Raw genomic sequence first — 21286 nt, forward strand, 5'->3', positions numbered from 1 at the left:
ATAATACAGAAAAACTAGATTTGAACTCGTCACTTTGACGAGTTCGAGTTATCCACGCAAACGCAACATGCACATACGTTTATATTATATGAACGCCGACAATTATTATGCCATCATATGACATGAAATAAATATGTTTACAGTGCTGAATTGTACCTATGTTGTACCATACAGCATATTACAGTATTTACAGAATACACTGTATATGTTATATACAGTGTAGCATAGACGAAATTACGAGACCCATCTTTTAAATCAAATAATTAACACGATGACGTCATCAAATTGACATATAAACATAACTATTTTAGAAGCTAATTATCTAAATAATTACATTAATACAAATTTCTTTTTTTAAATGACTAGGAAAGACTGTAAAATCCTAATTCAAGTGAAAAACACATGATTTTCATGCTCCGTGCGCACCTTACGCGTAATTTTTTTCGCGCGCGTGGGAATTTTTGACATGCTCAAAATGTCATGATCAGCGTAGAAAGTTGATTAGAAATTAATTTTGCGCATTTTGAAATTTTAAATGCGCGTGCGCGCGTAACTTCTTGTGAAACATGCCATTTTTAATCCATAGAAAGTTCGCCCGTAATATGACTTAAATTTTCACCAAGTGTCAATAAAAAATGACTTTTGGTTTATAATCTATGATCAATCATTGAAATTCGTAAAATCGCGCGTAACTTACGCTGCGCGACTCTAACGTCATATAACGAAGTTTCCTGCACATCTACAGCTACAGGTCAATCTTATGACAAAGTTATGTCTACAAAAATTTGAGATATAGCTGCAACAAAAATCCGGGAAAGAAAGAAGAATAAAGATGAAAAAAAAAAAAGATATTTACAATCACAAGGGTTATCCGCAACTTTATAAGTTGCGGATAACCAAAAATATTGATCCCATACAATAACAAGGAGTTATCCGCTCTACCAAGCGGATAACTAATTATTAAGGACAAATACACTTGTTCCTTGCTCTCAATAATAGAGAAAAAATCCAATAATTCTCATTACAAAAATATCTGAATATACATGTGGAGTAATTTTTTTTTTAGGATACATGCCAGGGGTTTTAAATGAGGGTGGTTAGGACAATACACATTGAATACACTGTGTATACTAATAAAGGGTTAGGTGTAGTTGACACAGTGGAGGTTATTTAAATGGTTAGGTTCAGTTGGTTAAAGGGTTTGGTTTATTAAGAGGGTGGGGTTCAGATGATAGTTGAGATTATTTAGAGGGTTGGGTTCATTTGATGCTTGAGATTATTTCGACGGTTAGGTTTAGTTGACAGTTCAAAATTTCTTGAAAGTGGGATTCAGTTGATACTTCAGATTCTTTAAGTTTCTGTCCAAAGAAATTTGATGCAACATGTTAATTGCAATTGTGGGTTGCATATATCCCAAAACACCGATTTACAAATATAAAAAATTAATTTCATTGCAATGTGTATAAGTATGTGGTTGGAAGATGTTTCTATAATGTTGATGGTAGTTGTTTTTATAACTCAAACAGCTTTAAGTACTGTATTACAGTATTGCCAATAACCTAGCATCCGTCTGTTGCAAGCTGTATATAGGAGTTATCAGTTTGATTGTTCAGTTAATAAGTATGGCTGTAATTGATATAATGTAATGACAAAGTAGTACATTGTGATTTAGGTTTTCTGAACCAAATTAAACACATCGTCATTGCTAACAAATACGAGACATTCGCAATAATTGAATTGCGTTCAGAGCTTGATAATTCAATCAGTGAGAACGAACCATCACGATAAGTTGTAGTTTGTTTTTGCTTGTACTTAATTGTATTTATTTATTTTTTTTTTTTTATTTATTTATTTATTTTTTTGGTTACTGTATCTACACCATCATGTGAAACGCCTGACGTGTATACCCTTAAAAAAACATCACTCCAGATGTAAACCGCCAAGATATCACCACCCTCATGTAAAATGCCTGACGTGTATACCCTTAAAAAAAACCATTAATCCTGACATAAACCGCCAAGATCTAACCACCCTCATGTAAAACGCCTGATGTGTATACCCTTAAAAAAAACTATTAATCCTGACATAAACCGCTAAGATCTAACCACCCTCATGTGAAACGCCTGACGTGTATACCCATAAAAAAACATCACTCCAGATGTAAACCGCCAAGATCTGAACACCCTCTTGTAAAACGCCTGACGTGTATACCCATAAAAAAACATCACTCCAGATGTAAACCGCCAAGATCTGAACACCCTCTTGTAAAACGCCTGACGTGTATAATCTATAAAAAAAAACATCACTCCAGTGTAAACCGCCAAGATGTAAAACGCTCCTGACATAAACCGCCAAGATCTAACCACCCTCATGTGAAACGCCTGACGTGTATACCCATAAAAAAAACATCACTCCAGATGTAAACCGCCAAGATCTAACCACCCTCATGTAAAACGCCTGACGTGTATAACCTAAAAAAAAACATCACTCTAGATGCCAACCGCCAAGATCTAACCACCCTCATGTGAAACGCCTGACGTGTATACCCATAAAAAGAACATCACTCCAGATGTAAACCGTCAAGATCTGACCACGCTCATGTAAAACGCCTGACGTGTATAACCTATAAAAAAACATCACTCCAGATGTAAACCGCCAAGATCTAACCACCCTCATGTAAAACGCCTGACGTGTATAACCTAAAAAAAAACATCACTCCAGATGTAAACCGCCAAGATCTAACCACCCTCATGTAAAACGCCCGACGTGTATAACCTAAAAACATCACTCCAGATGTAAACCGACAAGATGTAAAACGCCTGACGTGTATAACCTTAAAAAAAAACATCACTCCAGATGTAAACCGCCAAGATTGAATCACCCTCATGTGAAACGCCTGACATGTATACCCATAAAAAAAAACCATCACTCAAGATGTAAACCGCCAAGATCTGACCACGCTCATGTAAAACGCCTGACGTGTACAACCTAAAAAAAAAACATCACTCCAGATGTAAACTTCCAAGATGTAAAATGCCTGACGTGTATAACCTTAAAAAAAACATCACTCCAGATGTAAACCGCCAAGATTGAACCACCCTCATGTGAAACGCCTGACGTGTATACCCATAAAAAAAAACATCACTCAAGATGTAAACCGCCAAGATCTGGCCACGCTCATGTAAAACGCCTGACGTGTATAACCTAAAAAAAAACATCACTCCAGATGTAAACTGCCAAGATGTAAAACGCCTGACGTGTATAACCTTAAAAAAAAAACATCACTCCAGTGTAAACCGCCAAGATCTAACCACCCTCATGTAAAACGCCTGACATGTATAACCTTAAAAAAAACTCATTAATCCTGACATAAACCGCCAAGATCTAACCACCCTCATGTAAAACGCCTGACGTGTATAACCTTAAAAAAAACATCACTCCAGATGTAAACCGCCAAGATCTAACCACCCTCATGTAAAACGCCTGACGTGTATAACCTTAAAAAAAACATCACTCCAGATGTAAACCTTTAAGATCTAACCACCTTCATGTGAAACGCCTGACGTGTATAACCTTAAAAAAAACATCACTCCAGATATAAACTGCCAAGATCTAACCACCCTCATGTGAAACGCCTGACGTGTATACCCATAAAAAAAAAAACATCACTCCAGTGTAAACCGCCAAGATTGAACCACCCTCATGTGAAACGCCTGACGTGTATACCCATAAAAAAAAAACATCACTCAAGATGTAAACCGCCAAGATCTGACCAAGAAAACCATTAATCGTGACATAAACCGCCAAGATCTAACCACCATCATGTGAAATGCCTGACGTGTATACCCATAAAAAAAACATCACTCCAGATGTAAACCGCCAAGATCTAACCACCATCATGTGAAATGCCTGACGTGTATACCCATAAAAAAAACATCACTCCAGATGTAAACCGCCAAGATCTGACCACCCTAACTGGTTATTTTCAACAAGCTCGTGTAACACAAAGAAAATCCCAAAAATTATGAAACATAGGGGAAACTATAGATCGATGATTATTGGAATGTATGATCAATAGAAATTTCTTGCCCGCACCTGGCCTTTAAGTATACACAGTTTAAGTGTAGCATTGTGTAATTTTTTAATTGTTTGGCTTTAACTATGACTACATTCTGACATGGTATGGTGTAGTTAAATTATAGCAGCTATAGCTGAGGTTTCAGGCAAGTGACCAATGTGTCACAGTAGGATAGTGATATAACAGCTATCCCAAGGCTATTTGCAGCCTGTTTTGTAGAGTGGTTTTGTATAGGTGGTGTGAAGCAATTGCACAGGTATTTGTTTGCTGTTTATAATACAAAAGCTATCCCAAGGCTATTTTCAGCCTGGCTATATCAATTATAGCAACTGCAAGCTATTTCAACTTGCTATTATTTGCTATTATTGCTGTATCAGGTATAGCAATTACACAGCTATTTGTTTGCTATTATTTGCTATTGTTGCTGTATGAGGTATAGCAATTATACAGCTATTTGTTTGCTATTATTTGCTATTATTGCTAAGTGACCAATGTGTCACAATAGGATAGTGATAGAACAGCTATCCCTAGGCTATTTTCAGCCTGTTTTGTATAGCATATACACAGCTATTTGTTTGCTATTACTTGCTATTATTGCTGTATCAGGTATAGCAATTATACAGCTATTTGTTTGCTATTATTGCTGTATCAGGTATAGCAATTCCACAGCTATTTGTTTGCTATTACTTGCTATTATTGCTGTATCAGGTATAGCAATTATACAGCTATTTGTTTGCTATTATTTGCTATTATTGCTGTATCAGGTATAGCAATTACACAGCTATTTGTTTGCTATTATTTGCTATTATTGCTGTATCAGGTATAGCAATTATACAGCTATTTGTTTGCTATTATTGCTGTATCATATATAGCAATTACACAGCTATTTGTTTGCTATTATTGCTGTATCAGGTATAGCAATTACACAGCTATTTGTTTGCTATTATTTGCTATTATTGCTGTATCAGGTATAGCAATTATACAGCTATTTGTTTGCTATTATTTGCTATTATTGCTGTATCAGGTATAGCAATTACACAGCTATTTGTTTGCTATTATTTGCTATTATTGCTGTATCAGGTATAGCAATTACACAGCTATTTGTTTGCTATTATTTACTATTATTGCTGTATCACAGGTATAGAAATTATACAGCTATTTGTTTGCTATTATTTGCTATTATTGCTGTATCAGGTATAGCAATTACACAGCTATTTGTTTGCTATTATTTGCTATTATTGCTGTATCAGGTATAGCAATTATACAGCTATTTGTTTGCTATTATTTGCTATTATTGCTGTATCATATATAGCAATTACACAGCTATTTGTTTGCTATTCTATTGCTATGTTTGCTGTATCAAGTATAGCATTTACACAGCTATTTGTTTGCTATTTATTGCTATGACCAATCCTGCGCCTTAGTGCTTTCCTACCAGTACCAGCAACATTTGTAAATACAATTAATTGAATCACATAAACATTTTGCAAACGTCACGCATCGTTAAGCTCATTCATAAAACGAATGCAGTGTTTAATTTCAATCACTAAAAAGCTAATTCAATATTTCAATTTTCAATTTTCACTGCAGTAATGGCTATTAATTATTGATTTTTATATCGGGTTTTTTTTCGAAAAAGTATTTTTTAAATATTGGAATTAAATTATAAATATTTGAACAAATTCTTTCTAAATTTTATTTTATTAAGTTAAGACCTATCGGTTAAATTGATTGTATTGGTTTTATTGTGTGTTAGCGTGTTTTATAACATTGTTTTTAATTTTTCAATTTTGAAACAACGTTAACAAGTAATTTCCTTAGAAAGGAAGTTATACAATAGACCCATCTACCAGCAAAATGTGCAAATACAATGAATCACAAACATTTTGCAAATGCCACGCATCGTTAAGCTCAAGGCAGTTACGATACCCTTTCATGGTGACTTCATTAAAATATTTTCTTTTCACTATTCCAATTTTGTATTTTTGTATTATGTATTCATGTGAATAAATCGATTGGTCAAACTTGCTTGATCAATATAATATAGCATCATGAGCGTTTTATTTCACTGAAAAGTTAGATTTATAAACACGAATAGTCAATAATTCAAAGTGAAATTTTTAAAAAGCAAAATAAATTCTTTTCAAGCTCGGTAAAGGTTAACGTTAACGTCATGGGGTTGTGTTTAAAATGTATTTAAAACATGTTTTAACATGACCAAAAAAATGTAAAAAATAAAACAACATTCAAAATGAATTAAAATGATAATTTGAAAACAACATTAAAAAGAAAATTGAAAAAAATGTGAAACAAATTAATTAAGATTATTATCACATCGTACATGTGCCCCTACCATGGAGCAATCACTCCATGAACACAATGTCGATAACATTTCGACATCGAATTGCTATCGTCTGGCTTACGTAGCAGAATTAGCGATACACGTGTACAATACAAAAATAAGATCACTTGAATTTATTACCTAGGATGTCCACATTTCCTCAAAATACGTGTGGTGTAAAATTTTATAACCAAAAAAAATGAAACAACAAGATTAATAACATTTAGTTAAAACTGTGGCCCTGTTCTGCCATGGAGTAATCACTCTATGGTAGAACACGATGTCGATAACATTTCGACATCGAAATGCTATCGTCTGGCTTACGTAACAGAATCCACGACGCTCATTCAGGGTACAATAAAAATAAAAATGAGATCGCTTGCTTTTAATTAACTATCCTCGAAATGCGTGCCGTGTATAAAAAAAATAAAAACAATAATTAAGAATAATAACCTTCAGTTAACTCGTAGTTATCGGAAAAAAAAAAGAATCTTCAGTTAACTCGTCGTAGAACTGTGACCCTGTTCTACCATATAAGTATAATCATTCTATGGTAGAACACAATGTCGATAACTTTTCGACATCGAACTGCTATCTGAATCCTTATAGTACAATACAGAAATCAAAATTAATGAGATCGCTTGCTTTTATTATACCCAACTATCCTCGAAATACGTGGTGTATACATCGGAACAAAATGAAACAATCAGATTAATAATATTCAGTTCACTTGTACAACTGCGACCGTGTTCTTCAATAAAGTCATCACTCCATTGTAGAACACATTGTCGATAACTTTTCGACATCGAACTGTTATCGTCTAAGGGTAAGGCCTACATAGGACTACACGTCAATAAGAGCGCATGTTTTATCACCATACTAGAAATGGATATGGGGTAAACTATACAAAAAAACTATTACAATACATTTTAGGTTAACTCATCATGTTAGTTGCCATTAATAACTCAACAGTTCAACAACATTCAATTTCCGACATCGAATTGCTATCGTTTATTAAATGGAGTAACAAATAATATGGAAGGAGCTAATTTCGTATGTGTTTGTTATCGAAATGTGTAGTAATAGTATGTAATACACAAAATTAAATTTTATTCAGGCTGTTTCAGTGTGCGGTTAGGCCTACATTAAAAATTGTACTCATTTTCGGGGTACTGTAGGCGCGCCTATGTTACAGCAGCAGGTATGTCACTAAACACCACCACCACGCGTCGATACGTACTTCGTAGACTACACTACTGACTGCACTCTGGCCGCCGCCGTGGCGACATCGAACTGTCATCGTTTTGATAACGAATCTGCTTACCAGTAAAATACTGTTTGTTTTCATTATTAAATTAACTATTTTGAACCAAAAACATTTAAATAGCTAAAATCTAGTCTTAGGCCATGGTCAGGTTTATAATACACACAGACCTAGGCCTAGCCTTGATTAAGTTTTCTTCCAAGCCTAACGTGGGCCTGTGGAGGAGGCCTAAAGGATAGCCTGATATTATTTGCGTAGCCTATAATTTTCGTTGTTAAACAAATATAGGGGGCACAATTGATGGAAAATAACTATGTTTAAGTCTTGTAAATGCAAATCTGTCAATCAAAACATAACACACCCAACAATTCGAAGGGAGATAAACAACTTATCAGCTCTTATCGGGTGTGAAGTGTGCCTGTATCGGAGCTTCCTGGCAACATATATTTGGTGATTTCCCTAATCTACAAATAGACGTCGACGCGGTAGCGCGTTTGTGTCTAAACTGTCGAACTTTTTTCCAGCGGGTACAAGCACTACATGACGGTCATACTGGAATTGTCAGAATGAAAAGTTTTGCTCTGGATTCGTTATGGTGGCCTAATATGGACAAAGACATATCAAAGCAGTGCGATACATGCCAATCCAATCAAACTTTACCACCTAAAGCACCATTGCACCCATGGAATTGGCCAAACAGACCATGGTCACGATTACATATCGACTATGCTGGACCATTTATTGGAAAAATGTTTTTAATACGATGCATACTCAAAATGGCTTGAGGTAATTCCGGTAAATTCCTCAACGACAAATACCACAGTGGATAAGCTCAGGCTTATATTTGCATCGCATGGATTGCCAGATAAAATAGTATCCGACAATGGAACATGTTTCACCAGTGATGAATTTCATACATTCGTAAAGCGAAATGGAATAAGACATTCTTTAACAGCCCCATATAACCCATCATCGAATGGTCTTGCAGAACGTGCTGTACGCACATTTAAAGAAACAATGAAACGTATGAAAGATGGATATATCGAAACAAAAGTCGCAAGATTCTTATGTTGTAATTTGTATGTTCTTGTTATCAGTTTCTTGTTTTTAGGACCCAAGTGGAAATAAGTTTTTAACTTTTCTTGGCATTCCTTGTAATCAAGGCCTGTTTTTTCCGTGCAATTGTTTTTCTATTTTCTATTTATTATATTTTATTGTTTTTTAACCTTGATTACCAAATAAAGTTTAAAAAAAAAACAATTCAAGATTCCTATTTAAATATAGAAATACACCTCATAGCACAACTGGCAAAACACCAGCAGAATTACTGAATGGCCGAAAATTGAAAACGCATTTTGATCTTTTACACCCTTATCAAGCAGATCGTGTTATCACTCAACTTGAAAAACAGAAATTAGCCCATGATCGTCATGCAAAGAACGCACTTTTTGTAGAAGGAGAGTAGGTGTATATAAAGAACTTTAGAGGACAAAATCTGAAATGGTTACCCGGAACAATAATATTAAAATCCAGTCGCATCTCATTCAAGATAAAACTAGAAGATGGACGAGTTTGTCGTCGTCATGCCGACCATATCAGGAAGCGTTATAGGCCTGTTCAAACTCAGGATAAACAGCTTACAAACAAAGATGATCCTCCACAATTACCTCCAATGCTCATTAATCCAAATCTTAACAGTGGAAACATCACAATCGACTGTCGAAGCACAGTCTATTACTGCTCAGCGAAGAGTATACCTTACTCGCGATAGAAAACCGCCGGAAAGATATGGACATTTTTAATAACTGAAATATAGAAACTCTTATGGACATTATTACTGGACAATTTAAAATGTTGATCTTATGCATTATACAATATACATTTAAAGTGTTATTAAACCATAACTTAGTACAGTGCTGCTTTGATTCAATTATAAATAAATAGCTTAGAATTGTTTATAATAGAAGGGAGGGAATGTAATGTATTGAACTTGATTAATATTACTTGCTACCAATTATTTATACTTCCTTCACCTGTTACCATATATATTACGTTAACCCACTTCTATATAACCCTGGCTACTTAATGGTCACTAATGGCTAAAGTAGACCCCTCTGCTGAGACCACTAAACATTCCACCTTGACAGATTAATTACCCATTACCGATATTGTTATTATATATAGTAGATGTAGAATAAAGAATAAACACTTCAGTGCTAGCTTTCAACTATAACAGAACTTGTCTCTCTCTCACTTATTTGTATTGTAAATCGGTACATTACAAAAAGTATTGTAGGTAAGTGTACTAGGTTGATGAAAATAATGCAACTAGCAAGTAAGGATACACAATGATTTACATTTACGTAACTTGGATAAATGCAAGTGGTCCGTAGATATATAGGATAAATACTATTAGTACTTACCCTAAATTAGGTATATGTATGTAAACCCTGTTCTTGTCTCTGACTGTTACCTTCTTTGTACAGCACCTACAGCGGACATTGGGTGGATACCATCATCATTTGATGGATTGGTCATAGTAGCGTAATGATCTTTCTTACACGCAGTATCAAAATGAGCGAATGTGACATCTATTGATAAGAAAGAGCAAAATACCTTTATTTGTAAATGAATAAGTATGTTGAAATATATTCATTTGGTAAGTTTCACCAAAAATGTATTCCGATATTAAAGACATATTTTATGATAAAACAGTACTAAGGGACAACCTCAACATTACAGTGGTGATAACTTGGATACAATGGCAATTTTATGTTATCCAAATAAGCATTCAGCTTCATGTGTAAACAGTATGAGTATGCGTTTCCTGCAATAGAACTCAACTGGTTTGTCCAAGTAAGGACTAGGTTTGTCGAAGTAAGGACCAGATTATGTCATGCTTTTACATACCTTGCAATCTTGTGCTTCCAGCAATAGCTGGGTAATTATGTATACCATGAAATGGAAAAAATGGAGCACCATTATCACCAGACATGAAATTTGCCCTCACGTATCCAGCATTTCCATTGTCTGGACCACAAGGTGCACACTGTTTTGCACTTTGACCTGCATTCTCCGGTTGATTCTGAAATATTTACATGAAAATGTTAATGGGAAAATGTAATATTTTAATCAGAATTTATAAATTACGTGACTGATTACACAATGGAATGGCATTATCAGTACACGTTAAGAAAAAGAAGGTAGAAGAGTAAGAAAGTCCTTTGACAAATTTCCTTATGAAAGTCAAGTATGCATATATAATATCTATACATTGATTTTATTTGACAGAATGCAAAATATAGTTCCCCAAACTGACAAAATAATAACATTTGAAAAACAGAAATAAAATCTTTTAAAATGAATAATAAAAATGTTCATATTTATTGAAAATGTTTATATCTTTTTTGGGTTTCCCACTTTTATTTCATCGTCATTAACATTGTTCCATTCATTATGATTTTTACATTTATACATTATCTAATCTAATTCATCATAATTGCTTAATTACAGTATTCGGTTTGTAACATGCTACAAATGTTTATATTCTTATATCGCAATCAAAGAACAGGCTTGTACCAATTATAAACGATGACTACATTCTCACACATACTTATCAACAGCTTCATGACTAAGAGAAGATGGCCCAATGACAAATGGCATCACCCCGATGTTGTTGTCTAAAATCTAAAATGTAAGTTACTATATAAGGAAAAGAGAAGTATTTTGGTATTGCTTACCTGCTCCAACTGTGTGGTGAATTACATTATCCTGAATTGCATCCCGATAGCAGGACTGAAGCCATTATGAAATGTATATTCACGTACAAACGATGGACTTTCTACAGTAACTTCTCCAATATCCAAGAAAGCAACTGAATAATGTGGCTCATAAAAATCTGAAACAAATAAATAAGTGTCACTATCGAATGAATAAGTGCCAGACAAAAACCTCAGGGAAAAAAAAGTTACAATTACAGAACTAACACTTTCCAATGTAAGAATGTTCCTTTATAGAAGTATTTTAACACAACCTGTGTTATTATAATGTATTATTCTGGTCCTCAAGCTTTACTGGAAACTGAGGAAATTCGGATTAGGCCCTCCACGGACCCTCGACAGCCAGCAGTGCAGCGCCTACCAGTTTTTTCATTTTCTATAATTTTGATGTGATTTTGGGTCGTCCCCTTAGTCTCTTAACTTTTCTCATTGTTTGTTTCCTCGCATAGAGCTCTTTGAGCTGAGATATCGGAGTCTAGATGAAGAAGGTGTCCACACTATGCACTGTTTTGCACTTTGACCTGCATTCTCCGGTTGATTCTGAAATATTTACATGAAAATGTTAATGGGAAAATGTAATATTTTAATCAGAATTTATAAATTACGTGACTGATTACACAATGGAATGGCATTATCAGTACACGTTAAGAAAAAGAAGGTAGAAGAGTAAGAAAGTCCTTTGACAAATTTCCTTATGAAAGTCAAGTATGCATATATAATATCTATACATTGATTTTATTTGACAGAATGCAAAATATAGTTCCCCAAACTGACAAAATAATAACATTTGAAAAACAGAAATAAAATCTTTTAAAATGAATAATAAAAATGTTCATATTTATTGAAAATGTTTATATCTTTTTTGGGTTTCCCACTTTTATTTCATCGTCATTAACATTGTTCCATTCATTATGATTTTTACATTTATACATTATCTAATCTAATTCATCATAATTGCTTAATTACAGTATTCGGTTTGTAACATGCTACAAATGTTTATATTCTTATATCGCAATCAAAGAACAGGCTTGTACCAATTATAAACGATGACTACATTCTCACACATACTTATCAACAGCTTCATGACTAAGAGAAGATGGCCCAATGACAAATGGCATCACCCCGATGTTGTTGTCTAAAATCTAAAATGTAAGTTACTATATAAGGAAAAGAGAAGTATTTTGGTATTGCTTACCTGCTCCAACTGTGTGGTGAATTACATTATCCTGAATTGCATCCCGATAGCAGGACTGAAGCCATTATGAAATGTATATTCACGTACAAACGATGGACTTTCTACAGTAACTTCTCCAATATCCAAGAAAGCAACTGAATAATGTGGCTCATAAAAATCTGAAACAAATAAATAAGTGTCACTATCGAATGAATAAGTGCCAGACAAAAACCTCAGGGAAAAAAAGTTACAATTACAGAACTAACACTTTCCAATGTAAGAATGTTCCTTTATAGAAGTATTTTAACACAACCTGTGTTATTATAATGTATTATTCTGGTCCTCAAGCTTTACTGGAAACTGAGGAAATTCGGATTAGGCCCTCCACGGACCCTCGACAGCCAGCAGTGCAGCGCCTACCAGATCAGCACACCGGGAGACAATCCCCTACTTTTTTCAAATAGTGTACCACGTTCTTTAATGTACACAGGACCAACGGCTTTACATCTCATCCGAAGAATAAGGCAATGAGAGTAAAGCATCCTGCCTAAGGAACCATGGTGGTCTATTTATAATTATTTTCTCTCAATCTAATAACAATCATTGCCATGATTCAATAAATTGTTTATTAATTAAAAATATAAAAATCATCACCATTAATGACCAGAAATAATGAGTGATAGAGCTGATAATGTTAGTTTTCCCAACGATTATATAATCTTAAGTTTCCAAAGAAGGAAAGAAGGCAAATAAAGAGAATGCTAGAAGTTTGGACTGGCAAACAGTTTAGTGTACACATAAACAGTAGTTACTGGCACTGTATACTTCAACACAAAGAATAAATATTCTAAATATTTATTTCTTAGGCTTAATACTTACAATAGTTGATTAGATCCACTGCTAGCATTCTTCTTACTTAGATTCATTCGCATAGTCTGACATTTTAACTTAAGGTACCTTCTCAGGCAGTGCCATGTTCTCTATTTTAGAAAATTGTGCTCTACAAAGAAACACAAATATTTAATATAACTCACAATATTAAAAAAAAACTTACATACAGTACATAAACGTATACACACAAATTATTTGACATATTGTTGCATGATGAAATCAATATGAAAAGAACGGTTGCGTTTTTCTCCACATTTCAATCAACATGCTGTGATCGTTCTGTACCGCAAACATATCACTATCACGAACGCTGAACATCTTGCGACATAGCGCACTTAACAAGACTTCCCCAATCAGAGCGATTATTGTCCAAAGTGTGCATAGACTTGTTTATTTTTGTTTTTTCATTTTCTATAATTTTGATGTGATTTTGGGTCGTCCCCTTAGTCTCTTAACTTTTCTCATTGTTTGTTTCCTCGCATAGAGCTCTTTGAGCTGAGATATCGGAGTCTAGATGAAGAAGGTGTCCACACTATGCACTGTTTTGCACTTTGACCTGCATTCTCCGGTTGATTCTGAAATATTTACATGAAAATGTTAATGGGAAAATGTAATATTTTAATCAGAATTTATAAATTACGTGACTGATTACACAATGGAATGGCATTATCAGTACACGTTAAGAAAAAGAAGGTAGAAGAGTAAGAAAGTCCTTTGACAAATTTCCTTATGAAAGTCAAGTATGCATATATAATATCTATACATTGATTTTATTTGACAGAATGCAAAATATAGTTCCCCAAACTGACAAAATAATAACATTTGAAAAACAGAAATAAAATCTTTTAAAATGAATAATAAAAATGTTCATATTTATTGAAAATGTTTATATCTTTTTTGGGTTTCCCACTTTTATTTCATCGTCATTACCATTGTTCCATTCATTATGATTTTTACATTTATACATTATCTAATCTAATTCATCATAATTGCTTAATTACAGTATTCGGTTTGTAACATGCTACAAATGTTTATATTCTTATATCGCAATCAAAGAACAGGCTTGTACCAATTATAAACGATGACTACATTCTCACACATACTTATCAACAGCTTCATGACTAAGAGAAGATGGCCCAATGACAAATGGCATCACCCCGATGTTGCCTGTCTAAAATCTAAAATGTAAGTTACTATATAAGGAAAAGAGAAGTATTTTGGTATTGCTTACCTGCTCCAACTGTGTGGTGAATTACATTATCCTGAATTGCATCCCGATAGCAGGACTGAAGCCATTATGAAATGTATATTCACGTACAAACGATGGACTTTCTACAGTAACTTCTCCAATATCCAAGAAAGCAACTGAATAATGTGGCTCATAAAAATCTGAAACAAATAAATAAGTGTCACTATCGAATGAATAAGTGCCAGACAAAAACCTCAGGGAAAAAAAAGTTACAATTACAGAACTAACACTTTCCAATGTAAGAATGTTCCTTTATAGAAGTATTTTAACACAACCTGTGTTATTATAATGTATTATTCTGGTCCTCAAGCTTTACTGGAAACTGAGGAAATTCGGATTAGGCCCTCCACGGACCCTCGACAGCCAGCAGTGCAGCGCCTACCAGATCAGCACACCGGGCACATCCCCTACTTTTTTTCAAACAGTGTACCACGTTCTTTAATGTGCACTGTTAAGTACACAGGACCAACGGCTTTACATCTCATCCGAAGAATAAGGCAATGAGAGTAAAGCATCCTGCCTAAGGAACCATGGTGGTCTATTTATAATTATTTTCTCTCAATCTAATAACAATCATTGCCATGATTCAATAAATTGTTTATTAATTAAAAATATAAAAATCATCACCATTAATGACCAGAAATAATGAGTGATAGAGCTGATAATGTTAGTTTTCCCAACGATTATATAATCTTAAGTTTCCAAAGAAGGAAAGAAGGCAAATAAAGAGAATGCTAGAAGTTTGGACTGGCAAACAGTTTAGTGTACACATAAACAGTAGTTACTGGCACTGTATACTTCAACACAAAGAATAAATATTCTAAATATTTATTTCTTAGGCTTAATACTTACAATAGTTGATTAGATCCACTGCTAGCATTCTTCTTACTTAGATTCATTCGCATAGTCTGACATTTTAACTTAAGGTACCTTCTCAGGCAGTACCATGTTCTCTATTTTAGAAAATTGTGCTCTACAAAGAAACACAAATATTTAATATAACTCACAATATTAAAAAAAAACTTACATACAGTACATAAACGTATACACGGTAGGTGTATGGTCAAATTATTTGACATATTGTTGCATGATGAAATCAATATGAAAAGAACGGTTGCGTTTTTCTCCACATTTCAATCAACATGCTGTGATCGTTCTGTACCGCAAACATATCACTATCACGAACGCTGAACATCTTGCGACATAGCGCACTTAACAAGACTTCCCCAATCAGAGCGATTATTGTCCAAAGTGTGCATAGACTTGTTTATTTTTGTTTTTTCATTTTCTATAATTTTGATGTGATTTTGGGTCGTCCCCTTAGTCTCTTAACTTTTCTCATTGTTTGTTTCCTCGCATAGAGCTCTTTGAGCTGGGATATCGGAGTCTAGATGAAGAAGGTGTCCACACTATGTCAACATATACTGTATATTTAACAATTACAAACTTCATTTTGTATATGAAGACAGATTATGGCACTCCTCATCTTAGAGACTCAAAATACCTGCTTTTAAAACGGATAGATTTTAAGTAGCTACCAGAAAAGCTTTAGTGAGAAGTTTAAGGCGCTGTGGGTGCTCAAATGAAAACTGTCAATGGATGTCAAAGGTTGAAAAAGCAATGCGTTGCTCAATTTCTAAACAATGACCCTGTTGTACACACATTTGACTGGATATTTGTTTAATTAATGTACAGTATGTATGCATGTATGAACATGCTCGCCTGCATCTTAAATTGAGAGGATCTGTGTGTGTAGCATCCAATAAGAATTTAGTGAAGTTCGAGAAGCTGGGAAGAGCAACCCTGTGTTGATCTGGGCCTCCGTGGAAAAATTGAACTTATTATACCTATTCATGGTAACAGTAACGTTTGTTGCTCTTAGAGTGGATACGATAGTCTACAATTGAAGATGCTTTTAAAATTGGGGTAGGGGGAAGTGTTAATAGAAGGTAGTAGGTTAAATAGAGGGAGACCTGCATTGAAAATTTGAAATGGACTGTAATCTTCAAAAAGAAGTTGCTCTTAGATTGGATACACTAGTCTACAATTGATGGTGATTTTAGAATTATAATGCAGTATTAAATAGAAGATGGATGGTTAATTAGAGAGAAAAACTGCATTGACAATTTGAAAATGACTTATAACTAATTTAAAAATCACCAACCTTGGAATCCAGATGTTCTGCAATATCCATTGTAAAATCTTCAATTAGATTAAACTGAACATCAAATTTCTCAACAACTTTTAGTGTTGATCTGCGATTGATATGTGGAAAACACCCTCAATGACAGAAAACTCTGTTGAGTTGATACCTTCTAGCGTGGATGAGTTGGAATAAACAATGCTGAATTTAAAGAAGTAACCACTTCCTGACAGATTAATGGCAAGATCAGTGAAGTTGGCCCAGCCATGGATTATATCTACAGTGTTGTTGCTGACGAGCTCTGCATCAGATACTCCTGGGCATTTTCCATGGATGTGAAGAATGTCCCAGATTTTGCACAATTTCACCCTGTAAAAATCATTGAATAATTCCTTAATTTTCGTAGAATATTTGTATCAAACCTATGGTGTATTACCACAGCTTGATAGCCTATATTGGAGTTTAGAAAGAATTGTGTTAAATCTACACTGGTATCCAATATAGAGATGCAAGGTTGAATCTCAAATAGCATCAGCCGTTATAAACGTATACTCATTGTGCTTGAGAATTGATAGATGATTTCTACTCCTGGGTCACTAGATGCCTCTTCTTCAGCTTGCTTCTCAGAATACCTGTGAACCAATTAGTTATGTTGTTTTGTAATGATATAGGCATTATGGTTATGTTCGTTACAAGCCACACATGAGAATACAATTTAAGACTTTGGACAAGACGATACAAGCCAGTTTAAAACTCTACTTCAAATCATTACTTCTTAAATGTGACTTACGTTTTATTGCCTGTACTTGGACCTCCTGTTGTATTTGTTGCTCTCACACCCCTTGTTGGGTCTGCGGCTGGGGGAGAAGGATCGGTCATTGCTAATAACCTCAACTTCAAGACTCTCGTACAAAGTACCGGTTTGTGCTGCATTAACAATTTCTGCTTGAAGGTTAACTAACTCATCATGTTCTAGGGTTGAATTGCCTGTAAGGAAGAAATATTAATTATTGTTTAGATATTAAAAGAATAGGCAATGAAATAAAATTCAACTCATTTCTAAACATATAAAACTGAAAAAAGAAGAAATCTGGATAGATTATGTGATACTTTAATATGGTTAAAGAAAGCTATTTACTTACTGTATTATATATACCAAACTGGCAAGATTGTTAACAAGATCTTCTTCATAGAAGTCATCAACATCAACAGAAGCCACACCAACGTCAACCATTATAACCGGTGTAGTGATGATGTCAATTGGGTCACTACCACGTATAAGTATCCAAAGAGTCTGCCAATCGCGATCAAAATAGTTCTCGCCATAAATGCTGGAGTCATGAACTGATCGTCTGGTCTATTTGGATCTTCTGGAACACATGTAATGACGATTGGTGAAGACGTCGTAATTCTTGTGTCAGACTTTCAATAATCAACATAGCGTAATCGTAGTCATAGCATTCAAAAGCCTGCCAAGATTCATGCCATATGCAGTCTTCTGTACCAATGATACCTTAATGAAAAGAGCAGATTAGATAAAAGATTTTACTACCATTGATGTCTGTAACCATCATGTTTGGAATTCTATAATCCTATAATTCTAAGTCAACGTCTCGGATCTCTATCCCACTCGTATGCAGAATCAGGAATAACATAACCAGGCCGTGATCCTACTAGAATTCCACCATCTTCGTCTCTGATCATTGCATTCTTAAATGCATCACAATCCATCTCCACGCACTCAGAAGGATTAAAGACCCTTTCCCTTCAATTTGTGACGTTTTGTAAAAATAATACATATATATTACTTTAAAAACATTAAACAAGGTCACTCCTTGTCTAAAATGTACGTTTTATGGTAAATTATGATAAAAAGTGAGAAACAATGCACTACCTATGTAGCTCGCGGCGAATGACCTCTCGTGGGCAGTCTAGCCTAGCTAGGCTGAGTTTTGTAGGCCTAGCCGGTAAACATCGGTAACGTACGAATATCGTATGCTAGTTATATACCTAGCCTGACGTTGTATAGTTGCTGCAATAATTGTCTTTCTATATTTGCCAGACACCGTTGATACAAAATGGGGAAAACCTGGTATTTTCGGTGAAAATTTATGAGTCTTCCATTTGTTTTGGCCTCACGATCAATCAAAAAGTGGGTGAATTACAGAAGAAAAACAAAAATATCAATCCGCACGCAATGCATTTTGGAATTTATAGCGGGCCGCTAAAATTACTAGAATCAACTTATTTTTCACATTTTTAACCATTTAAAGACAAAAAAGTTACCATATAATATTTATTTTTACATTAATTGTAGTTTGTGACCTTAAATTAGATCTAAAAAACGTAGGGAAGGGGGTCTTTTTAACTTTACTGTAGTGTTAAGATTAAATGAAAAGTATTGTAGGTACAGTAAGTGTACTAGGTTGATGAAAATAATGCAATTAGCAAGTAAAGATACACAATGATTTACAATAACGTAACTTGGATAAATGCAAGTGGTCCGTAGATATATAGGATAAATACTATTAGTACTTACCCTAAATTAGGTATATGTATGTAAACCCTGTTCTTGTCTCTGACTGTTACCTTCTTTGTACCTATAAGCATTCAGCTTCATGTGTAAACAGTATGAGTATGCGTTTCCTGCAATAGAACTCAAACAATGGCAGTTGTTGGTTTGTCGAAGTAAGGACTATAGGTTTGTCCAAGTAAGGACCAGATTATGTCATGCTTTTACATACCTTGCAATCTTGTGCTTCCAGCAATAGCTGGGTAATTATGTATACCATGAAATTGAAAAAATTGAGCACCATTACATGAAATTTGCCCACACGAATCCAGCATTTCCGTTCTCTGGACGAGGTGCACACTGTTTTGCACTTTGACCTGCATTCTCCGGTTGATTCTGAAATATTTACATGAAAATGTTAATGGAAAAATGTAATATTTTAATCAGAATTTATAAATTACGTAACTGATTACACAATGGAATGGCATTATCAGTACACGTTAAGAAAAAGGAGGTAGAAGAGTAAGAAAGTCCTTTGACAAATTTCCTTTCGAGTGAAAGTCAAGTATGCATATACTGTATAATATCTATACATTGATTTTATTTGACAGAATGCAAAATGATTTTTACATTTATACATTATCTAATCTAATTCATCATAATTACATAATATATACAGTATTCGGTTTGTAACATGCTATTTAATGTTAAATCTTACTGAACCTACCTGTAACTCATCGCAATCAAAGAACAGGCTTGTACCAATTATAAACGTCCATTCTCACACATACTTATCAACAGCTTCATGACTAAGAGAAGATGGCTCAATGACAAATGGCATCACCCCGATGTTGTTGTCAGCAAGAACAAGATCAGTCATTTACAACGGAACTCGAAATTTGGAAAAAGACTCCATAATCCCAATTCTTCCAGATGAAGAAATTGGCAATCTGTGTGCAGTCTCTCTGACCATCCCTCGTCATGAACACCGTGCAAAGAAGTATGGCCTTCGTTGTTGCTCCATTGACTTTCAACGTCACAATCTCCCCACTGACATGGTACAGCACCATCTCAGAGCCTACCACAGTGTTGTCTTGTAGGATGACATCTCTGGAGCTCTCAATTTCAATACCTGCTGGCCACGATATATCCTCAGCATTGTAGCGGTCTTGATATGTACCAGGAAAGACAGAACAGCAGATTAATCTAAAATGTAAGTTACTATATAAGGGAAAGAGAAGTATTTTGGCATTGCTTACCTGCTCCAACTGTGTGGTGAATTACATTATCCTGAATTGTTAGTCCTGAAGTACCAAACATCCCGATAGCAGGACTGAAGCCATTATGAAATGTATACAACCGCTGGACCTTCTACAGTAACTTCTCCAATATCCAAGAAAGCAACCTAAGGGAACATTATACTTACCCGTTGATTAAGTTAATTAACAATTGGGATGAAATATTTTACAGTACTTTGTACTTAATTTATTATTAACATTAAAACATATTTTAGTGTAAATTAAAAATAATTTTATTTTATAGTTGTTTATTTATAATTTAATTTAGCATTTACTTAAACTATAGGCTTAATATAATTAAGTTAAGTTATCTTGCCCAGTGGGCTAGTCACAACAAAAACAAAAATCAAGCCCTGCTGAAATGGAAGCCTTATAATTCTTTTTTGCACTTTTTTTTATAAAAAGAAGAATTATCTGCAATTGCGCCATTGGCTGCAACAGTATTTTTAATTAATGATTTATGGTTTTTTTCAAATAACTACTGCATATATCACAATATATCACTTTTTAACAATTAGCCAGTAAATCATGGTCTGGTGTTAACATTCTGAATTTTC

The 21286-nt window shown here is 34.4% G+C and overlaps 2 protein-coding genes across 2 annotated transcripts; both read right to left on the reverse strand.

Moving 5' to 3' along the window:
- Positions 1-11893: 11893 nt before the first annotated feature.
- On the reverse strand, positions 11894-14902 carry LOC144840259 (fibrocystin-L-like). The gene is made up of 5 exons (XM_078696015.1): positions 14759-14902; positions 13984-14102; positions 13516-13636; positions 12658-12815; positions 11894-12002 (listed from the first exon to the last, which is right to left on the reverse strand). Exons 3-4 carry the CDS (start codon positions 13541-13543, stop codon positions 12679-12681), a joined length of 165 nt encoding a protein of 54 aa, XP_078552141.1. The 5' UTR covers positions 13544-13636; positions 13984-14102; positions 14759-14902; the 3' UTR covers positions 11894-12002; positions 12658-12678.
- A 5317-nt stretch (positions 14903-20219) lies between these two features.
- On the reverse strand, positions 20220-20751 carry LOC144839193 (fibrocystin-L-like). Its single transcript, XM_078694507.1, has 2 exons — positions 20691-20751; positions 20220-20599 (listed from the first exon to the last, which is right to left on the reverse strand). The coding sequence occupies exons 1-2, from the start codon at positions 20749-20751 to the stop codon at positions 20304-20306; spliced, it is 357 nt and encodes a 118-aa protein (XP_078550633.1). The 3' UTR covers positions 20220-20303.
- Between the last annotated feature and the right edge of the window lie 535 nt (positions 20752-21286).

Source organism: Antedon bifida, chromosome 4, assembly GCF_963402885.1.
Source record: "Antedon bifida chromosome 4, ecAntBifi1.1, whole genome shotgun sequence".
Taxonomy (NCBI): Eukaryota; Metazoa; Echinodermata; class Crinoidea; order Comatulida; family Antedonidae; genus Antedon; species Antedon bifida.